The sequence below is a fragment of the Ranitomeya variabilis genome, chromosome 3 (assembly GCF_051348905.1).
Source record: "Ranitomeya variabilis isolate aRanVar5 chromosome 3, aRanVar5.hap1, whole genome shotgun sequence".
Taxonomy (NCBI): Eukaryota; Metazoa; Chordata; class Amphibia; order Anura; family Dendrobatidae; genus Ranitomeya; species Ranitomeya variabilis.
The window spans coordinates 479847579-479870917 of NC_135234.1; the positions used below are offsets into that span (position 1 = coordinate 479847579).

The following is a 23339-nucleotide window of genomic DNA, read 5'->3' on the forward strand; positions in this document are numbered from 1 at the left end:
CCACCGCTACACGGGAGTGGGAAGAGAGGGGCTAAGTGCCGGATTTGGCGCATCTTACAGTTGCGCCATTTCTGGGGCGGCTGCAGACTGGTATTTGTAGCTGGGGGGCCAATATCCATGGCCCCTCTCTAGGCTATGAATATCGGCCCGCAGCTGTCTGCGTAGCCTTTCTGGCTATAAAATATAGGGGGACCCCACGTCATTTTTTCGGGGGGTCCCCCCTATTTTAATAGCCAGTATATATATATATAGCTGATATTCATAACAGGCTACAAATATTGGCCCCCGGCCGTCAGCTTTCCCCCTCTGGTGCAGAAAATTGCGCGGGAGCCCACGCCGTTTTTTTCTGGGTTTTTTTTTTTTTAAATTCAACACTCATTAAGGCCTCTTTTATAATTGCGTCGGTACAGGTCCGTTGCTATGCGTCGGGCCGACGTACCGACGCACGTTGTTAAATTTGTGCATGACGTGGGCAGCGGATGCAGTTTTTCAACGCATCTGCTGCCCACTCTGAAGTATGGGGAGGAGGGGGCGGAGTTTCATCCGCGCATGTGCGGTAGAAAATGGCGGACGTGACGGATAAAAAAACGATCACTTGAACATTTTTTTGTGCCGACGGTCCGTCAAAACATGACGGATCCGTTGCACGACAGACGCGACGTGTGGCCATCCGTCGCGATCCGTCGCTAGTGCAAGTCTATGGGTAAAAAAATGCATCCTGCGAGCACATTTGCAGGATCCGTTTTTTTTCCGCCTGATCTGTTTTTTTCCGCCGAATCCTTTTTTTATTCCGCCGGATCCGTTTTTTTCTGCCGGATCCGTTTTTTTCCGGCGGATACGTTTTTTTCTCATAGAGTTGTATTAGTGCCAGATTGCGCCTGATGGCCACACGTTTCATCCGTTTTTTGCAGGATCCGTCAAAAAAGCTGTTTCCGCTGGACGGAAAACACATACAGAGGAACATTTTTTCTGTCCGGCGAAAAAACGCATAGCGACGGATCTGGCAAAAAACGTATGAAACCGAGATGTGAAATGATGAATCCGGCCTCCGAATCCGTTTTTTTTCATGCATGTTTCCATTCAAATCATGCAAATTTTCCATTATTTATTTATTTCCAAAAACTGCATCAAAACCGCGCAAAAAACGCACCAAAAACTGCATTAAAACTGAATCAAAAACTGCATCAGGCTATATTCACACTTTGCGGTTTTTGCTGCGGATCCGCAGCGGATTTGCAGCTGCGGATCCGCAGCAGTTTTCCATGCAGGGTACAGTACAATGTTACCCTATGGAATACAAAAACCGCTGTGCCCACTTTGCGTTTTTCCGCTTGAAAATCCGCGCTGATTTTCTGCGGAAAAAAAGAAGTAGCATGTCAATTCTTTCTGCGGAATCCGCAGCAGTTTTCCACCTGCACCAATAGGAAAGTGCAGTTGGAAACCCGCAGTGGAATCCACAGTAGAAACCGCACAAAAAAACGCAGGGAAAACCACCGCAGTTTTTGGTGCAGTTTTGATACAGGTTTTTGGTGCGGTTTTTGATGCAGTTTTTGGTGCAGTTTTGATGCAGTTTTTGGTGCAGTTATGATGCAGTTTTTGATGCAGTTTGGTGCAGTTTTCATGCAGTTTTTGGTGTGGTTTTTGTGCGGTTTTGATGCAGTTTTTGGAAATAAATAAATAAACAGAAAACATGCATGATTTGAATGGAAACATGCATCTAAAACAGCATCAAAAACCGCACCAAAAACTGCATCAAAATCTACATGAAAATCTCCACCAAAAACTGCATCAAAAACCGCACCAAAAACCTGCACCAAAAACTGCATAAAAACAGTATCAAAACTGCACCAGTATTTGATACAGGTTTTGATGCAGTTTTTGGTGCCATTTTGATGCGTTTTTGATGCAGTTTTGGTCTGGTTTTTGATGTTGTTTTTGATGCAGTTTTTGTTGCAGGTTTTTGGTGCGGTTTTTGATGCTGTTTTTGATGCAGTTTTTGTGCATTTTTTGATGCTGTTTTTGATGCAGTTTTTGGTGCAGATTTTTGGTGCGGCTTTTGATGCGGTTTTTGATGCAGATTTGGTGCAGTTTTGATGCAGGTTTTTGGTGCGGTTTTTGATGCAGGTTTTTGGTGCGGTTTTTGGTGCAGGTTTTTGGTGCAATTTTTGATGCAGTTTTGGGTGCTGTTTTTTATGCAGGTTTTGATACAGTTTTTGGTGCGGTTTTTTATGCTGTTTTTGATGCAGTTTTTGTTGCAGTTTTTGTTGCAGGTTTTTGGTGCGGTTTTTGATGCGGTTTTGATGCTGTTTTTGGTGCAGTTTTGATACAGTTTTGGTGCAGTTTTGATGCAGTTTTTGATGCAGTTTGGTGCAGTTTTTGGTGCGGTTTTTGCGCGGTTTTGATGCAGTTTTTGGAAATAAATGGAAAATGTGCATGATTTGAATGGAAACATGCATGAAAAAACGGATTCGGAGGCCGGATTCATCATTTCACATCTCGGTTTCATACGTTTTTTGCCGGATCTGTCGCTGTGCGTTTTTTCGTATGTTTTCCATCCAGCGGAAACAGCTTTTTTGACGGATCCTGTAAAAAACGGATGAAACGTGTGGCCATCAGGTGCAATCTGGCGCTAATACAACTCTATGAGAAAAAAACGGATCCGGCGGAAAAAACGGATCCTGCAAATGTGCTCGCAGGATGCGTTTTTTACCCATAGACTTGTACTAGCGACGGATCGCGACGGATGGCCACACGTCGCATCTGTCATGCAACGGATCCGTCGTGTTTTGGCGGTCCGACGGCACGAAAAAACGTTCAAGTGAACTTTTTTTGTCCGTCGCGTCCAACATTTTCTCCCGCGCATGCGTGGACGAAACTCCACCCCCTCCTCCCCGGATTTCAGAATGTGCAGCGGATGCGTTGAAAAACTGCATCCGCTGCCCACGTCGTGCACAAATTTCACAACGTGCTTGGAATCCCACGCAATTTTCTGTGCCAGAGGGGGAAAGCCGATGGCCGGGGGCCAATATTTGTAGCCTGCTATGAATATCAGCCCGCAGCTGTCTGCGTAGCCTTTACTGGCTATTAAAATAGGGGGACCCCCCAAAAAATGACGTGGGGTCCCCCTATATTTTATAGCCAGAAAGGCTACGCAGACAGCTGCGGGCTGATATTCATAGCCTAGAGAGGGGCCATGGATATTGGCCCCCCCAGCTACAAATACCAGTCCGCAGCCGCCCTGGAAATGGCGCATCTGTAAGATGCGCCAATTCCGGCACTTAGCCCCTCTCTTCCCACTCCCGTGTAGCGGTGGGATATGGGGTAATAAGGGGTTAATGTCAACTTGCTATCGTAAGGTGACATTAAGCTGGGTTAATAACGGAGAGGCGTCAATAAGACGCCTATCCATTATTAATCCAATACTAGTAAAGGGTTAATAAAACACACACACATTAGGAAAAAAGTATTGTAATATTCTTCATTTCACCATACTTACCATACTTCAGCACCTGCAAAAAACATAAAATAATAAACCGTATACTACCTGTCTGCCATAGTCCAATTAATAACGAGTGTCCCACGATGATCTCTGTTGTGAATTCCGTTCTCGGGCTCCCTCCTGTGGTCATGAGTGGTACTGTGTGAGTTTGTTCTTGGGCTCCCTCTGGTGGCCTTTAGCGATATGGCTGGTCTTGGCTGGGCTCAGCTGTTTCATCTCCTGCTAGGCTGGGCCTATTTAACTCACCTGGACCTTTACTTGTTGCCTGCTGTCGGTGTGTTCAGTCCTGATTCTGTGTTCTCCTGGATATTCCTTGTGACCAGTCTCCTGCTATGAGAAGCTAAGTTTGCTTGTTCAGTTTCTCATTATTTCCTTGAAAACGTTTCTCATTATATTATGAGTTCAGCCCAGCTTGCTTTTATGTGATTTTTTGCTTGCTGGTTAGTTCTGGGGTGCAGAGTGCGCCCCTCACATCGTGAGTCGGTGTGGTGGTTCTTGTATTCTCTGCGTGGTTTACTTTTGATAGCTTTTGTACTGACCGCACAGACACCTATCTATTTTCTGCCTATCTAGTATTAGCGGGCCTCATTTGCTAAACCTGTTTCATCTCTACGTTTGTGTTTTCCCCTTAACTCACCGTTATTATTTGTGGGGGGCTATCTAAAACTTTGGGGATATTTCTCTGAGGCAAGTGAGGTCTTTGCTTTCTCTCTAGGGGTAGTCAGTTTCTCAGGCTGTGACGAGGCGTCTAGGTTTTCAGGTAACGCTCCACAGCTGCCTTTAGTGTGTTTGGATAGGATCAGGATTGCGGTCAGTATAGCTTCCACATCCCCAGAACTTGTCCTATATATTCAGGGTATATGTGTCATGTCAGTTTGAGATCCTACCACCAGGATCATAACAGTACAGCAGGCCCGAAAGTGTTAATGCAGCAGAAGAGGGAGAAGAGAAATCTTAAGGTCATTTTTTTTTTCCTCTGCACTGTGTTTGGCCTCTCTCCTCCCCTTAATATCTGGGTGGTTCTGTATGCAGCTACTAATATGGACATTCAGAGTCTGTCTTCTAGTGTGGATCATCTCACTGCAAGGGTACAGGGCATTCAGGATTATGTAGTCCGCAGTCCTATGTCAGAGCCTAAAATACCTATTCCTGAGCTGTTCTCCGGAGATAGATCTAGGTTTTTGAACTTTAAGAATAATTGTAAGTTATTCCTTTCTCTGAGACCTCGCTCATCTGGCGACTCTGTTCAGCAAGTTAAAATTGTTATTTCTTTGTTGCGGGGTGACCCTCAGGATTGGGCATTCTCTCTGGCGCCAGGAGATCCGGCACTGCTAAATGTTGATGCGTTTTTTCTGGCGCTTGGAGTGCTTTATGAGGAACCAAATCTGGTAGACCAAGCAGAGAAGGTTTTGCTGGCTCTCTCTCAGGGTCGGGATGAAGCAGAGGTTTATTGTCAGAAGTTTAGGAAGTGGTCAGTGCTCACTCAGTGGAATGAGTGCGCCCTGGCGGCGATTTTCAGAAAGGGTCTTTCTGAAGCCCTTAAAGATGTTATGGTGGGGTTCCCCACGCCGGCGGGTCTGAATGAGTCAATGTCTTTGGCCATTCAGATTGATCGGCGTTTGCGGGAGCGCAAACCTGTGCACCCTCTGGCGGTATTTTCTGAGCAGAAACCTGAGCCTATGCAATGTGACAGGATTCTGACCAGAGTTGAACGGCAAAACCACAGACGTCAGAATGGGTAGTGCTTTTACTGTGGTGATTCTGCTCATGTTATCTCAGCATGCTCTAAGCGCACAAAAAGGGTTGCCAAGTTTGTCACCATTGGTACTGTACAACCTAAATTCATTTTGTCTGTTACTTTGATTTGCTCTCTGTCATCCTACCCAGTTATGGCTTTTGTGGATTCAGGTGCTGCCCTGAATTTGATGGATTTGTCATTTGCCAGGCGCTGTGGTTTTATCTTGGAGCCTTTACAATTCCCTATCCCGCTAAAGGGAATTGATGCTACACCATTGGCCAAGAATAAACCTCAGTACTGGACTCAATTGAACATGTGCATGGCTCCTGTACATCAGGAGGTAATTCGCTTTCTGGTGCTACATAATTTGCATGATGTTGTCGTGTTGGGTCTGCCATGGCTGCAGGCTCATAATCCAGTCCTGGATTGGAAAGCAATGTCTGTGTCAAGTTGGGGTTGCCAGGGGATTCATGGCGATTCTCCTTTGGTGTCAATTGCTTCTTCTACTCCTTCTGAAGTCCCTGAATTTTTGTCGGACTACCAGGATGTATTTGATGAGCCCAAATCCAGTGCCCTACCTCCTCATAGGGATTGTGATTGTGCCATAAATCTGATTCCTGGTAGTAAGTTCCCTAAGGGATGACTTTTTAATTTGTCTGTACCAGAACATACCGCTATGCGGAGTTATATAAAGGAGTCCTTGGAGAAGGGACATATTCGCCCGTCCTCGTCCCCTTTGGGTGCGGGGTTCTTTTTTGTGGCCAAGAAGGATGGTTCTCTGAGACCCTGTATAGATTATCGCCTTCTAAATAACATCACGGTCAAATTTCAGTATCCCTTGCCACTGTTGTCCGATCTGTTTGCCCGGATTAGGGGGGCCAGTTGGTTCACCAAGATAGATCTTCGTGGAGCGTATAATCTTGTGCGCATAAAGCAGGGCGATGAATGGAAAACAGCATTTAATACGCCCGAAGGCCATTTTGAGTACTTGGTGATGCCTTTTGGGCTTTCTAATGCCCCCTCTGTGTTTCAGTCCTTCATGCACGACATCTTCCGAGAGTACCTGGATAGATTTATGATTGTGTACCTGGATGATATTTTGGTCTTTTCTGATGATTGGGAGTCTCATGTGAAGCAGGTCAGGATGGTATTTCAGGTCCTGCGTGCCAATGCCTTGTTTGTGAAGGGCTCTAAATGTCTCTTCGGAGTCCAGAAGGTTTCCTTTTTGGGCTTTATTTTTTCTCCTTCTACTATCGAGATGGATCCAGTCAAGGTCCAGGCTATTCATGACTGGACTCAACCTACATCTGTGAAGAGTCTTCAGAAGTTCTTGGGTTTTGCTAATTTTTACCGTCGCTTCCTCACAAATTTTTCTAGTGTGGTGAAGCCTTTGACGGATTTGACCAAGAAGGGTTCTGATGTGACGAATTGGTCTCCTGCGGCCGTGGAGGCCTTTCAGGAGTTGAAACGTCGGTTTTCTTCGGCCCCTGTCTTGCGCCAGCCCGATGTCTCTCTTCCCTTTCAGGTCGAGGTTGATGCTTCTGAGATTGGAGCAGGGGCTGTTTTGTCGCAGAGAAGCTCTGATGGCTCTGTGATGAGATCATGTGCTTTCTTTTCAAGAAAGTTTTCGCCTGCCGAGCGGAATTATGATGTTGGTAATCGAGAGTTGTTGGCAATGAAGTGGGCATTTGAGGAGTGGCGACATTGGCTTGAGGGAGCCAAGCATCATGTGGTGGTCTTGACGGATCACAAGAATTTGACTTATCTCGAGTCTGCCAAACGGTTGAATCCGAGACAGGCTCGATGGTCGCTGTTTTTCTCTCGTTTCAATTTCGTGGTTTCATATCTTCCGGGTTCGAAAAACGTGAAGGCTGATGCCCATTCTAGGAGTTTTGTACCTGACTCCCCGGAAGTTTCTAAACCGACTGGTGTTCTCAAAGAGGGGGTGATTTTGTCTGCCATCTCTCCTGATCTGCGACGGGTGTTGCAGGAGTTTCAGGCCAATAGACCTGACTGTTGTCCACTGGAGAGACTGTTTGTCCCAGACAGATGGACCAGTAGAGTTATTTCCGAGGTTCATTCTTCGGTGTTGGCGGGTCATCCTGGGATTTTTGGTACCAGGGATTTGGTGGCGAGATCCTTTTGGTGGCCTTCCTTATCGCGGGATGTGCGTTCCTTTGTACAGTCCTGTGGGATTTGTGCTCGGGCCAAGCCTTCATGTTCTCGTGCCAGGGAATTGCTTTTGCCTTTGCCTGTCCCGAAGAGGCCTTGGACGCATATTTCCATGGATTTTATTTCGGATCTTCCTGTCTCTCAGAAGATGTCTGTCATCTGGGTGGTTTGTGATCGTTTTTCCAAAATGGTCCATTTGGTACCCTTGCCTAAGTTGCCTTCCTCCTCCGATTTGGTGCCACTGTTTTTTCAGAATGTGGTTCGTTTACATGGTATTCCGGAGAACATTGTGTCCGACAGAGGATCCCAGTTTGTGTCCAGATTTTGGCGATCCTTTTGTGCTAAGATGGGCATTGAATTGTCTTTTTCGTCAGCCTTCCATCCTCAGACGAATGGTCAAACCGAACGAACTAATCAGACCTTGGAAACTTATTTGAGATGTTTTGTTTCTGCTGACCAGGATGATTGGGTGACCTTTTTGCCATTGGCTGAGTTCGCCCTCAATAATCGGGCTAGTTCTGCTACTTTGGTTTCACCTTTCTTTTGCAATTCTGGTTTTCATCCTCGTTTCTCCTCGGGTCAGGTTGAGTCTTCTGACTGTCCTGGGGTGGATTCTGTGGTGGATAGGTTGCAGCAGATTTGGAACCATGTGGTGGACAATTTGACTTTGTCCCAAGAGAAGGCTCAGCGCTTTGCTAACCGCCGTCGCTGTGTGGGTCCCCGACTTCGTGTGGGGGATTTGGTATGGTTGTCTTCTCGTTATGTCCCGATGAAGGTTTCCACTCCTAAGTTCAAGCCTCGTTTCATCGGTCCTTATAAGATTTTGGAAATCCTCAACCCTGTGTCTTTTCGTTTGGACCTCCCAACATCGTTTGCCATTCATAATGTGTTCCATAGGTCATTGTTGCGGAGATATGTGGTGCCTGTGGTCCCTTCTGTTGATCCTCCTGCTCCGGTCTTGGTCGAGGGGGAGTTGGAATATGTGGTGGAGAAGATCTTGGATTCTAGTATTTCGAGACGGAGGCTTCAGTACTTAGTGAAATGGAAGGGTTATGGTCAGGAGGATAATTCCTGGGTTGTCGCCTCCGATGTCCATGCGGCCGATTTGGTTTGTGCCTTTCATTTGGCTCGTCCTGATCGGCCTGGGAGCCCTGGTGAGGGTTCGGTGACCCCTCCTCAAGGGGGGGGGGTACTGTTGTGAATTCCGTTCTCGGGCTCCCTCCTGTGGTCATGAGTGGTACTGTGTGAGTTTGTTCTTGGGCTCCATCTGGTGGCCTTTAGCGATATGGCTGGTCATGGCTGGGCTCAGCTGTTTCATCTCCTGCTAGGCTGGGCCTATTTAACTCACCTGGACCTTTACTTGTCGCCTGCTGTCGGTGTGTTCAGTCCTGATCCTGTGTTCTCCTGGATATTCCTTGTGACCAGTCTCCTGCTATGAGAAGCTAAGTTTGCTTGTTCAGTTTCTCATTATTTCCTTGAAAACGTTTCTCATTATATTATGAGTTCAGCCCAGCTTGCTTTTATGTGATTTTTTGCTTGCTGGTTAGTTCTGGGGTGCAGAGTGCCCCCTCACATCGTGAGTCGGTGTGGTGGTTCTTGTATTCTCTGCGTGGTTTACTTTTGATAGCTTTTGTACTGACCGCACAGACACCTATCTATTATCTGCCTATCTAGTATTAGCGGGCCTCATTTGCTAAACCTGTTTCATCTCTACGTTTGTGTTTTCCCCTTAACTCACCGTTATTATTTGTGGGGGGCTATATAAAACTTTGGGGATATTTCTCTAAGGCAAGTGAGGTCTTTGCTTTCTCTCTAGGGGTAGTCAGTTTCTCAGGCTGTGACGAGGCGTCTAGGTTTTCAGGTAACGCTCCACAGCTGCCTTTAGTGTGTTTGGATAGGATCAAGATTGCGGTCAGTATAGCTTCCACATCCCCAGAACTTGTCCTATATATTCAGGGTATATGTGTCAGGTCAGTTTGAGATCCTACCACCAGGATCATAACAGATCTCCCTTATAGAACAGTGACATCGGGTGATATCACTGCTCTATAGGACCTTCAGTGAAACACTGACAGGAGACAATGGCTCCTGCAGTGCATCACTGAACTATAGTAACCTCTGAGTCTCACTTTATGGTAATTGCTGAGTGGGAAAATTTCTCACACAGCAATGGCATAAAGTGAGACTAGGGACTATTTTTTTACAGTGGCGGGGAATACAGTGCGTAAGGATACCTTCCTCCCGTCATTGTGTTCCTGGAGCCCCCGGAGAGCAGTCGCATCAGCTGATGCTGCCGTTCTCCACGGGAGATCATCGTGGGACACTGGTGGATTTCTGCGGACAGGGAGTATATTGGTTGTTTGTTATTTTAATCTTTTATACAGATGACACGGACTTCGGGGAACAAAGTGACAAGTAATGGTGAGTATGAACTGTGTTTAATGTACTGTATGTCTATATGTATGTATTGTATGTAATGTATGAATGTATTGTATGTAGTATGTATGTAGTAAGTATGTATGTAGTATGTATGTAGTATGCATGTATGTAGTATGTATGTAGTATGTATGTAGTATGTATGTAATGTATGTAGTATGTATGTATGTAATGTATGTAGTATGCATGTAGTATGTGTGCAGCATGTATGTTGTATGTATGTAGTATGTATGTTGTATGTATGTATGTAGTATGTATGTATGTAGTATGTGTGTAGTATGTGTGTATGTAGTATGTATGTATGCAGTATGTATGTATGTAGCATGTATGTTGTATGTATATAGTATGTATGTTGTATGTATGTGTGTACGTAGTATGTATGTATGTATGTAGTATGTATGTAGTATGTATGTAGCATGTAGTATGTATGTAGCATGCATGCAGTATGTATGTAGCATGTATGAAGCATGTATGTAGCATGTAGTATGTATGTAGTATGTAGCATGTATGTAGCATGTATGTAGCATATAGTATGTATGTAGTATGTAGCATATGTAGCATGTATGCAGCATGTAGTATGTATGTAGTATGTAGTATGTATGTAGCATGTATGTAGTATGTATGTAGTATGCAGCAAGTATCTAGCATGTATGTAGCATGTAGTATGTATGTAGTATGTATGTAGCATGTAGTATGTATGTAGTATGTATGTAGTATGTATGTAGCATGCATGTAGCATGTATGTAGTATGTATGTAGTATGTAGTATGTATTTTGCATGTATGTAGCATGTATGTAGTATATATGTAGTTTGTATGTAGTATGCAGTATGAATGTATGTAGTATGTATGTAGTATGTAGCATGTATGTAGCATGTATGTAGTATTTTTTTTACATTCAACACATTAGCCAGATGATGGGACTACTACTGTCCCATCATTGGCTAATGTGTCAATCACTGTCATTGTAGCAGGCATCATCCGATGGGACCCCCTGGCAGCCCGCACAGACCCCAGAGAGGCCCATACAGACCCCCGAGAGGCCCGCACAGACCCCCGGCAGGCCACACAGACCCCCCGGCAGGCCGCACAGACCCCCCCGGCAGGCCGCACAGACCCCCGGCAGGCCGCACAGACCCCGAGAGGCCACACAGACCGCCGGCAGGCCACACAGACCCCCTGGCAGCCCGCACAGACCCCCCGGCAGCCCGCACAGAGCCCCAGCAGGCAGCACAGAGCCCTGGCAGCCCGCACAGTGACACGCAGTCTACACCCACGCACCGCCCACACGCCATTATGGTGCATTATTGCACTATGGGAACTTCCAATTCCGGTATCCGATATCGCAAAAATATCGGAACTCGGTATCAGAATTCCGATACAGCGAATATCGGCGATACCCGATATTTGCAGTATCGGAATGCTCAACACTACCCACAACCCTTTTAGTGGTATCTTTGAACGCCACTAAGTGGCTAAAAGAATTAACAGAACAAAAGAGCATCTGGACAAACTGTAGGCGATGTTAAAAGGATTGTCCATTACCCGGACAACCTATTTTTAAATAAAGTAGTCCCCCTTGTAAACTAAAAATAGCAGATACTCACCTACTGCACCGATGCATTTCCAGTGATGTCAATGCCAGATCATCCAGGCCTCGCATGAGATTGTTACACCAGGCAACCCTGCAGCAGCTGCAATGCTCATATTTCCCTCGGACAACTGGAAGAAGAGAGAGCGCAGCAGCCTCATAGCAGCGGCCGCTTGGCTGCAGGGCTCATGTGGCATAAAAATGTCACGTAAGCCTTGGCACCGGTGAAAGTTTTGAGTATGTTATTTATATTATATAAGGGGAACTACTTAATTTAAAAAGGGGTTTTCTAGGAAATGGACATTGCATTTAAATAAGTCTGTCCTAACAGCAGATTCTCTTTAAATTGTAAAGAAGAGCCATACCTTTATGATGCACTGTATTGTCTACATCTGATTGGAGAAATCCATCTTTACTTCCAACTGGTTCAAATCTCATAAATAAAGCATAATCCTGCTGGGATGGAATCTCGTCTATTCTGATGTCTTCATATAATTGACTGAAAAAGGTTTATAATAAAAGATATATATAACATCACATATATAACTATACATATATAGCATCATATAGAGTGACATACATTCCTTCCTATATGTATACATATATAGTATATACGTACAATACACTACATAAGTACAATGTTTGTCTAAATGACTGCATTGGTTTGTCTGGATTAATTTTTTTTAATTCATAGGGTTGCAGCTGTTGAAAATAACAAGCTCAGCATTTTTCACCTCCCCACACTGCAGTGCTGCCTCTCTGTCTCGGTATTTGTTGATGGGCTGCAGCGGTCACATCATGACTACAGCACACCTGACCACTCAAGCCAATCACTAAGCAGCTCATGCCCCCTACATTGACAGACTTGTTGACCTCAGGGATTGCCTGCAGCTGTGCTTGAGCTATAGTAGTTTTGTGGGCACTGCAGCCTATCAACAAAGATAGGAGTAGAGGTGGAGTGGTAGTGCTGGAGCATAGAAAGAGGGGCGTAATGATTGCAGTCACAGAGGCTGCAGACTAGTGTAATAGAGTGCAGGGTTGCGTATGTCACCACGGAACAGACAGACCAACTGTTGAAGGGAATTTATTAACAGGGGTAAAATTCTCCTCGCAGGGAGTAAACGGGGTTAATAGAGTCAAGTAAAACAGTAAACAGTTAAGCGGAATCAAAGGGTTAACGAGTGTTCTTGTAACTTATCATCCCAGGGAGGTCCTGACTGGAGGGTCCTTTTCCCAATGTGGATACAGTCACCAGCAGGGCTTGAGATCCTGAAGTCTCTTCTGTGTCTCCTGGAAAGTCCGGGGTTAAGTCTCTCTGCAATCTGTTCTTCACAAAGTGAAACTGAAACCAGGAAATAGCACAGTCTCCTTCGCTGCTGCAAGAGCCTCTATGCACCAGGCTGACAGTCTCCCTGTATTAACGCTGTCACACACACTCTGGGTAGTTACTTATCACACTCAGGGATTCTTTGCTTGTCACTGCGATCACCAGGGATTCTTTGCTTGTCACTGCGGTCACCAGGGATTCTTTGCTTGTCACTGCGGTCACCAGGGCTGCACAGTCACTGTCTCTGATTCTGGAGGCTTCCAAATCTACACCCCCACATCCAGCCTTCACTCTGGTGGGTATCTCAGCCTCAGTGCCCTCACGGGGAGCACTACTTTTAGGGGAGCACGGCGCTGCAGCCTGCCCTCTCTTTGGCGCGCTGCTTTCTCTCTGCTCTCCCGCTCTTTTCTGACCACATCTCTCTTTTCCCAGCAGTCCCCTGGTCCCCTCTGTCCAGGGCAGAAAGTCTTCCCCCCAGCAACCCAGCTGTCTGACTAAGTGGTTCCAGGCAAGGAGCAGGGAAAGCAACCTCCTTACACTGCAACCAGTCCAGGGGAGACAGGTGGTCCGCCGATGCCAGTGCTGCTTTCTGTTTATTATTCTTCCTTGGACACACATTTAGTTAAAATGCATTGTGGAGCAGAAACCTACCGGTTCTCTGAATTGCAATAGCTATAATGGCCGCCGGCCTATCAGAAGCTGGCAGTCGACGCTGCCATGCTCCACTAACAGAGGGTGCATGTCAAGGAAGAGTGGACAGGAAAATTTAGTTTTTTTTTCTGTGTTGGAGAAGTGTACCAAGATGGGGAACATTATTACATAAAGGGGTTGGATCGGGGACATTATTAAATGACGAATGCAAAAGAGGCAGCCGACAGCACATCAATAATAGGATGCACGTTCCAATCCAACGACCCAATTGGAAAAGTATACACTTAGAAATAATGGAAACAGCATCCAGTCCAGGTGATGAAGAAAATTCAGTAGCTTTATTCCGCCATAGTGCAACGTTTCGACCTAAACAGGTATTTATCAAGAATACATAATACACATAATGGCGGCCTTATATAGTGTGGAGGCACATGCTCCCCAATCCCTATCAAGGTTCTGCCCATTATCAAATACATACAGAATATACACTCACCGGCCACTTTATTAGGTACACTATGCTAGTAACGGGTTGGACCCCCTTTTGCCTTCAGAACTGCCTCAATTCTTCGTGGCATAGATTCAACAAGGTGCTGGAAGCATTCCTCAGAGATTTTGGTCCATATTGACATGATGGCATCACACAGTTGCCGCAGATTTGTCGGCTGCACATCCCAAAGATGCTCCATACAAGGCAGGATGGATCAATGCTTTCATGTTGTTTACGCCAAATTCTGACCCTACCATCTGAATGTCGCAGCAGAAATCGAGACTCATCAGACCAAGCAACGTTTTTCCAATCTTCTACTGTCCAATTTCGATGAGCTTGTACAAATTGTAGCCTCAGTTTCCTGTTCTTAGCTGAAAGGAGTGGTACCCGGTGTGGTCTTCTGCTGCTGTAGCCCATCTGCCTCAAAGTTCGACGCACTGTGCGTTCAGAGATGCTCTTAGGCCTACCTTGGTTGTAACGGGTGGCGATTTGAGTCACTGTTGCCTTTCTATCAGCTCGAACCAGTCTGCCCATTCTCCTCTGACCTCTGGCATCAACAAGGCATTTCCGCCCACAGAACTGCCGCTCACTGGATTTTTTTTCTTTTTCGGACCATTCTCTGTAAACCCTAGAGATGGTTGTGCGTGAAAATCCCAGTAGATCAGCAGTTTCTGAAATACTCAGACCAGCCCTTCTGGCACCAACAACCATGCCACGTTCAAAGGCACTCAAATCACCTTTCTTCCCCATACTGATGCTCGGTTTGAACTGCAGGAGATTGTCTTGACCATGTCTACATGCCTAAATGCACTGAGTTGCCGCCATGTGATTGGCTGATTAGAAATTAAGTGTTAACAAGAAGTTGGACAGGTGTACCTAATAAAGTGGCCGGTGAGTGTATACAAAAAGTGAACAAATATCACCGATGTAATATGCATCATAAAACACCAATTGCAAATCATAAAAAAAAACAAAAACAAACAATATGTACAGTGAACACTAATATGTATTAACCCTCAGTATACGGGCCCAACCTATCCTAGCCTATCCTAGGATGTTAGTTATATGTGGTGGCAATATATTGTCATTGTATGGCCTTTATATGGCTTATTACTGGAATATCAATTTTGGTACAGTGGTTTTATTTAGTAACAATATGGTAATATTTGTTATTCGGTACCTTTATGATTACTATTTAAAAATATTACTTTGAAAATGATGTTTTTGATGAGATTCATATATTTTATCTATAGTCCTTTTTATAATGTGGGGAAGGCACAAATATCTTTATAGGATCTAGAACGCTACATCTGACCAACGTACTGTTATTGGCTCTGGTCTACATTTAGCACCGCAGTCAATAGGACTCTAATTACACCACTCCATGGAAACGTAAATATAACTGAGATTGTCATTAACAATAGCTGCAAACACATTCATTTAAAAATATATATCCTGAAAAAGACCTTACAGGGAACCTTTCATGTAAAATGCTATTACCTCAAAGATATTGGATTAATCTGTAGGTGAATAGTGTTCTGACCTCATGCTGCACTGGCACTGAGAGCCCCGCTGCCAGGAGGAAATTCATTTTATTCCTTCTGGCAGCGTTTGGCTTCCAGTCACAGGGGAGGAGCCGGCACGGTTTCAGTCACCGCTCTGTGTGTAGAGAGCGGTGTCTGTAACACTGATTGACAGTCGGGTCTAATATCTGCAGGTTAATAGCATTATTTTACATGAAAAGTTCCCTTCAAAAGTAACTACAGTGGCATGTAAATGTCTGGGCACCCCTGGTCAAAATGACTGTTATTGTGAACAGTTAAGATACAAACACCGATCACAGGGTCCCTAGTCTGCTACAGGCCCATACTGAACCTTTGTGTCCCTCCGAGTCTTCATGTATGTCCATTGTATGTCGCCTTACACAGGTAATCGTTCTGCTATAGGATGAAAGACAATTACCCATGGGTCGGTACATCAGATCTGTAGCCACACTGAGTGTGTCAGTACAGAGAACACATTCTAGCCATGATACCTAATTTTTGAAGATATGGGGAATTATATTTGAACCACTTGTATAAAAAAGATTATGAGATTTTAATGTTGTTCCAGATCTTTTGAAAATAACTTAGATTAGTGCACCGGTCAGTGTATCAAATGCATAAAACATTTCCTGACATTTTCCCAAAAAGAAGCTGTGAAAAACGTAAGACATCAGTAAATATATATGTAAGACAAGAACAAAGTTTAGGCTGAATATAATTTTGAGTACTTGGGAATAAGAAAAATACGAACTGAAGCAGGTGCAGATGAGGGCGACCAAGGTGAAGGGCAGCACTGAGATTGGAAAGTAAAGAAACAACTGGGTAATGATCTTTTCATACCTGGCCTGTAGACAGAGCAAAAGAGCATTTCCTAAGTCTAGAGAAAAAGGCTCTATATCATACAAGGGGATTATTTACTGTAAGAGCAGCACGACTATAGAAATCTCTGCCACAGGATGTGGTAATAAATTATTTATTGATCCAATTCCTAGATGCTTTTTTTATCCCAAACTATAAATATCACATTTCTGGAGATGGGTCATTGTTGTGTAGGAGTGGTGGAGGTGATGTTCTGCTCCTTGACACCCCAAGTGTTTAATTGTATTTTAAATTGATGTATGTTATCTTAGAGTAAAATTCTCTAGGGCTGCAGTTTGGGTAGACATGGTTAACTGTAATGGCCGGCCCATATTAGGGAGGGGGAGATGGGAGTTAATACCAAGTTCAGGAAGTGTCAAGGGCAGTTAAAGAAACTGTGGTGAAGAGACAGCAGTGGTCACAGGCAATAGGCTGCTAGGGACAGTGTGAGCCTGTTACTCGGGGGAAGGGAATTACCAAAGAACCCCTCAGTGCAAGAATATGAAAGACTGGAACCAGTGGAGGCTAATGGGCTACAAGTAAGTGTGATGCACCCCACACACAGCAGCACACCGGGACATGTTTTGTCTATAGGGTGCCAGAGTGAGCAGAAGCAGCAAAACGTCCACGACTACCTCCCTGCCCTGGCACATTACAGTTGATCTAGGGATTTATGCTGGTTACTGTATATGACTCATAGGGGTTTTCGCCTTCCTCTGGATCAATACTAGAGAGATACAGGTTGGACCTGATGGCTCTCAAAGAGTGCAAGATTTGGGATACTTTTTATACTTGATGCCCTATATACTGTAGTATTACTTACAGCATTTGTATTATTATCCCTTGCTCTCCCATTACAATGTGAAAACACTGAAACCTATTACTTACCTGGGTTTAAAACAGACTGTTAGAGTGGTTTTCTGGAAAGGCAGAAGAACACCTCCATCGGGACTGCAGGTAAGCATACTGGAGACTTCTACTTCATTAGTCCTCTTCCTGTGACCCACGTCTTGCAGAGCAGCATCTGCACTTTTCTGAGTATCTGTGCCCTGTACAAAATAGCATAGTAAATAGAATAGTAAAGCTTGTTTTACTGAAATGTACAAACAAACGTTATGTATCTGTCTATAGGGCAACATTCCCCATCTGCAGTTATCTCCTAATTCAGTTCTATAGGAGTTCTATAGTCAAGCGTCTTCAGCTGTTCTCCCATAGCAGTGACTAGAGAGAGTCCCTCTACAATCACAGATGGCACCTCATGAGGCAAAGTGTAGCACGTGAACTGTACTCGGCACGGGCTGGGCTACGATATAGGGCACATTCAATTTGGCATGATTAATTTTGGGGGCACTGCTTATGTGTTAATTTTTTTGGGATGGTGATGGTGTGACAGATCGGGGAGCAATTGGGCAGTCATGCCACTTTCTAGGTGGTAAAATGTTACATGAGATATCATTGGTGTAGGCTGCGGAACAATATGAGACACTGTCTATTTGTCGATATTTATTTCGGGGGCACTGTCTATTTACGCACCAATATATTATTGTAATCATGTTTTCAGTACATTTAGAATACAGTACAATAAAGGAGATACAGAAAGTATGGCAGAGAGAGGAGCAACAGGCACAAAATTGGGATATCAGGAAAAGTAGGGAGTTTGCGAAGGTTGGTCATGGGTGGGAAAGGATGCTAGAAAAATGGGAAGCCAAAAATGTTGTAGCAGCAAAACCGTTGGGTTTATAAGAAGTCTTCATGGAGGTCCGGGTCAGACGGAAAGGGCAACACAAATAATCAGAGGAAGCAGAGCCTGTGCGTGATTGGCTTTAACTCTGCGGTATTTAATACTGCGGTAACTACCACTATATGGTCACTGCATCCTGGTAAAATTGGTCTTTGTATATTGATTTTATTTTTGTAACAGTATGATGGTAATATTGAGTGTAGTGATAAAATGATCATGTGGTGGCGGTATTATTTGGGTCTTGTATAGTGGTACTGTTGGCCATTTTGCTCTTTGTATAGTGACTCTGACTTCAGTATACGGTATGTGACTGTGTTTTTAGTATGATATTTCAGTATTTAAAGTTCCACTATTATTTTGCCTAAGGCAACACATTGTCTACAATCGGCCATTACTGTGTATGTGAAAAAGAGTAGACAAAAGCAAAATCCGTCCCTGCAGGGTCCCAGTATGAACTCTTACCTGAATCCAAGCCATACATTTAGAATGCTGTTGATTTAAAAGGCCTAAGATTGGCCACCACGGATGCGTGAATAGGGCTGGTCAGTATTTCATGGCTGTAGGACGGGAATCCTGCAAACCACCTCATACTTGCTGTCATCCCTGACAGTTCTTTGATTAACCGCCTGATGTGATGTAATTTGTGCAGCGTGACACACCCATGACGTCATGGCAGGCCGGACACGCTCACATGAAGCCATGAATGTCAGCAGATAAGAGACAGTTTAAGGGTCTCCTATCCAGCGCTTTCAGATCACTGACCTGGCCACTGGTCCATGGTCTGGCGAATCATCTCTTCTGCCCACCATACATTTATGAAGCTAAACCAGTACATTTAGCAATTGGTAATGGATGCTGACCAGATTATTGCAATTTATGACTGTCTGTGTGGTCAGGTCATCCTGATTTAATCCTACATTATGTAACTCAAGCAACATTACTTAAAGGGAATCTCTCACCATATTTTTGCTACTTTATCTGAGAGCAGGGTAGAGACCCTAATTCCAGTTATATATCACTTACTGGATAAAATCACTGCTTTATCTGCTGCAAATCTACCAGTTCTCTTAACGCTGAGCTCTGAATAGCCCACTGATTGGCGGCTTTCTTTGTACACTGTGTATAGGCAGAAAGCTGTCAATTAGTGGTTTGGGCAGGGTTATACAGCAGAACGAATGAATATGGAGGACTACATGGTCCCTGGCTTGCTAATTCTCTAGTAACATTCTCCGGCTGATTTCATCAAATCTACATTAAGCAGCTCAGTAAGTGACACATCACTGGAATCATGGTCTCTGTCCCTATAAATTACTGTAAAAAAAAGATGGTAAAAACCCGGTCACAGATTCCCTTTAATATCAGAATTCTTGATCACTTAATTGCACCAATCAGCAAACGGAAAATCTGTAATACAGAGTTTGATTTTTAAAAATGAATCCCAATTTTTGGACAACTTACCACTTCAGCACCCAGGGCATTATCATCCAGGACGGACACCCAGCTTATCGTCTCAGGACTATCATTATAAATCACTGCTTTGCGGATTTTTGATGTTCCAATGTAGACAGGTCCAAAGATAAGGCACTTTAGAGGTTTTCCAGAAAGATCTAACAATTCTAGATTCTGGTTGACTATATTTCCTTTTATCTTCAAGAACTGCTCCTCCTGACCTTGCAATTTAACCCTAAAGTAATCAGCCAGACAACAAAAGTCAGCTTTCATGCACATAGATATATAAAACAGATCCTCACACACGGCAGATTGATATCATTGCCAATGGCCAACAGATTGTGCCACATACAGGGGGGAAAATAATTTGATTTCTTGCTGATTTTGTAAGTTTGCCCACTGTCAAAGAAATGAACAGTCTATAATTTTAAGGGTAGGATAATTTTAACATTGAGAGATAGAACATCAAAAATAAAATCCAGAAAATCACAAATACTTATTTTTCCCACTGTATCTGTGCTGAGAAAAATCTAGAGTCAACAGTGAAGAGCGAACGTGCTGGGATAAGGTGTTATCTGAGCATGCCTATGCCAAAGAAACAATCCATATCATCACTAATTGCCAGTAAACATTTGCAACAGAAGATTAGATGCTGCGGCCCTGAAAACCTGCATCCCATGAAAATATATGCCCCCCGTGACAAGATCAGCCACCCATGACAAGATCAGCCACCCAATATCTGCCCCATGACAATATCTACCGATCATGACAAAATCTGTCCTCCGTGAGAATATCTGCCGCATAACAATATCTGCCCCACGTGACAATATCTGCCCCATGATAATATCTGCCCCCAGGACAATGTCTGCCCCATGACAATATCTGCTCCCTGTGACAAAGTCTGCCGTTTATGACAATATTTGCCCCCCAAGACAATATCTGCCCACTGTGAGAATATCTGCTGCCCATGACAATATCTGCCCCATGACAATATATATCTGCCCCATGAAAATATCTGCCCCCAATGACAATATCTGCCCCATGACAATATCTGCCCCCATGACAATATCTGCCCCTATGACAATATCTGCCCCATGACAATATCTGCCCCTATGACAATATCTGCTGCCTGTGCCAAAATCTACCCCCTTTGTGAATATCTGTCGCCCATGACAATATCTGCCCTGTGACAATATCTGACCCACAAGACAATATCTGCCCCGTGACAATATCTGCCCCATGACAATAATTGCCCCCCATGGCAATACCTGCAAGTCCATTTACCTGCAGATTTACCCTGCATAAAGCATCCACAATTCCTTCCTGTGTGAACGTCTCCTAAAGAGGACGGTAATTATCCATACTGCTATGCAGCAACTAGTTTCATATCATTATTTGTATGTAAAGGTTTTTTCCCTAAAATTCTACAGGACTTCACGTTTAACCCCATCACCCAGAGCGATTTTCGTTTATTCCTCCACTTCTTCCAAGAGCCATAACTTTATATTTTTCCGGCCATGTAGCCCTATAGGGGCTTGTTGTTTGAGGGACGAGTTGCACTTTTGAATAACACAATTTATTCTGCCACATAATGTACTGGAAAATGAGCGAAAAAAAATCCAAGTGCGGTGAAATTGCAAAAGAATGAATTTTTTTTAAGGACTTTTATTTACCATGTTCAATTTATGGTAAAACTGACCTGACAATATGATTGAGATACCAAACATGCTTAGCTATTTTATTTGAGAGATGAAAAAAAATTCAGACATTTGTAAAAAAAAAACGAAAAAAACTTTTAACTTTTGTCACCATTGTCCGAGACCCGTAACATTCTCATTTCTCGGATCTGGGGCTGGGTGAGGGCTTACTTTCTGGACCCTGAGCTGACATTTTTCCTGATACCATTTTGCCGTAGATATGATGTTTAGATTATTTTTTATTACACTTTATTGCAATGTTGCGGTGACCAAAAAACATAATTCCGTTGTTTTCTTTTTTTTTGTGATGCCGTTTACAGTTCTGATAGTTTACTTTATATTGATACATCGTACATTTCTGAATGTGGCGATACTAAATATGTCTATTTTTTAATTGTTTTATTTTTAGTGGGGCAAAAGGAGGGGATTTGAACTTTTGTGTTTTTGTCATTTTTTAATGTTTTTTTTCTTTATAACTGTATTTAATATTCCCCTCAGGAGACGTAAAGATGCAATTGTCTGATCGCCTGTGCTATATGTATCAGGGCATTAGCACTGCGACGTACAGCAAAAATCGTGATCTCTTATGAATGCTGGCCATGGAGAATCGTGATGAAAGACACGAGAATCTTCAGCAGAAATGATACTTTTATAAATTTAAACCTTTCTCTTGTTTTGTTTTTTTTGTGCTCTTTAATTTTTTATGGTTCTGAGCTTTTGGTACATGACCATAATGTACAGTCCTATAATATAGAGCAGTGATTTTCAACCAGTGTTCCGCGGCACACTAGTGTGCCGCGACACATGGTCGGGTGTGCCGCAGGGAAAGTTCCCCAAACTATGGTGCCCCCTTTGTTTTGTTCCCCGGCAATGCGCAGTGATGCGCAGCGATGCACAGTCACGGAATAACACATGCGCAAGCTTTGAACGCTCGCGCGACTTAATGACGTCACCGAGGCCGGCGCGTCATCCTGAGAGCGGAGAGACTCTCGCATTTGCCCGCCGCCAAGGTAATGCCCGCCAATAATGCTGTGTTCATTCAGTCAGCAACAGCTCATTAACCCCTTCCCGACCTTTGACGCCACGTAGGCGTCATGAAAGTCGGTGCCAATCCGACCCATGATGCCTATGTGGCGTCATGGAATGATCGCGTCCCTGCAGATCGGGTGAAAGGGTTAACTCCAATTTCACCCGATCTGCAGGGACAGGGGGAGTGGTACTTCACCCAAGGGGGGGTGGCTTCACCCCCTCGTGGCTACGATCGCTCTGATTGGCTGTTGAAAGTGAAACTGCCAATCAGAGCGATTTGTAATATTTCACCTAAAAAACTGGTGAAATATTACAATCCAGCCATGGCCGATGCTGCAATATCATCGGCCATGGCTGGAAACACTTATGTACCCCACCACCACCACCACCGATCTCCTCTCCGGTCCTCTGTCCGGTGCTCCGCTCCCCTCCGTCGTCCTGTCCGCTCCCCCGTCCTCCTGCCAGCTCCCCCCGTGCTCCGATGCCACCCCCCCGTCCTCCGATCCACCCCCCATGCTCAGATCCCCCCTCATACTTACTGGGCCTCCCGGTGTCCGTCCGTCTTCTCCATGGGCGCCGCCATCTTCCAAAATGGCGGGCGCATTCGTAGTGCGCCCGCCGAATCTGCCGGCTGGCAGATTCGTTCCAGGTATATTTTGATCACTGAGATATAACCTATCACAGTGATCAAAATAAAAAAAATAGTAAATGACCCCCCCCTTATCACCCCCATAGGTAGGGACAATAATAAAAAAAAAGAAAATTTTTTTTTTCTTTTTCCACTAGGGTTAGGGTTAGAACTAGGGTTAGAACTAGGGTTAGGGTTAGGGGTAGGGTTAGGGGTAGGGTTAGGGTTAGGGCATGTGCACAAAAAAAAACTAAAAACAGGGAGAGACTGAGAACTGTTGAGGAAGAGCTTCGTGTGTGTCTTTCCACCATTCCTGCCAGGATATCCCTTTTGTGTTTATCGAAACAGGCCCAGGTTTCACACTGAGTGAGTATGAATACATTTAGAATCTATATTATTAACTATATGTAGAATATGTACTGTTTTAGTGTCATTTTGTGCCATTTTGGTTGGTGGTGTGCCCCGGGATTTTTTAAGTATAAAAAGTGTGCCGC

The 23339-nt window shown here is 44.3% G+C and overlaps 1 protein-coding gene across 2 annotated transcripts in view; it reads right to left on the minus strand.

The window, feature by feature from the left end:
* Positions 1-23339, minus strand: part of CFAP47 (cilia and flagella associated protein 47) — an 816247-nt gene that overhangs the window by 734594 nt on the left and 58314 nt on the right. For both annotated transcript variants that reach the window (XM_077296700.1, XM_077296701.1), the window contains exons 6-8: positions 19501-19726; positions 17190-17350; positions 11800-11933 (exon numbers count right to left, since the gene is read on the minus strand). In XM_077296700.1, coding sequence (XP_077152815.1) covers positions 11800-11933; positions 17190-17350; positions 19501-19726 — 521 coding nt within the window. The remainder of the gene's footprint in view (positions 1-11799; positions 11934-17189; positions 17351-19500; positions 19727-23339) is intronic.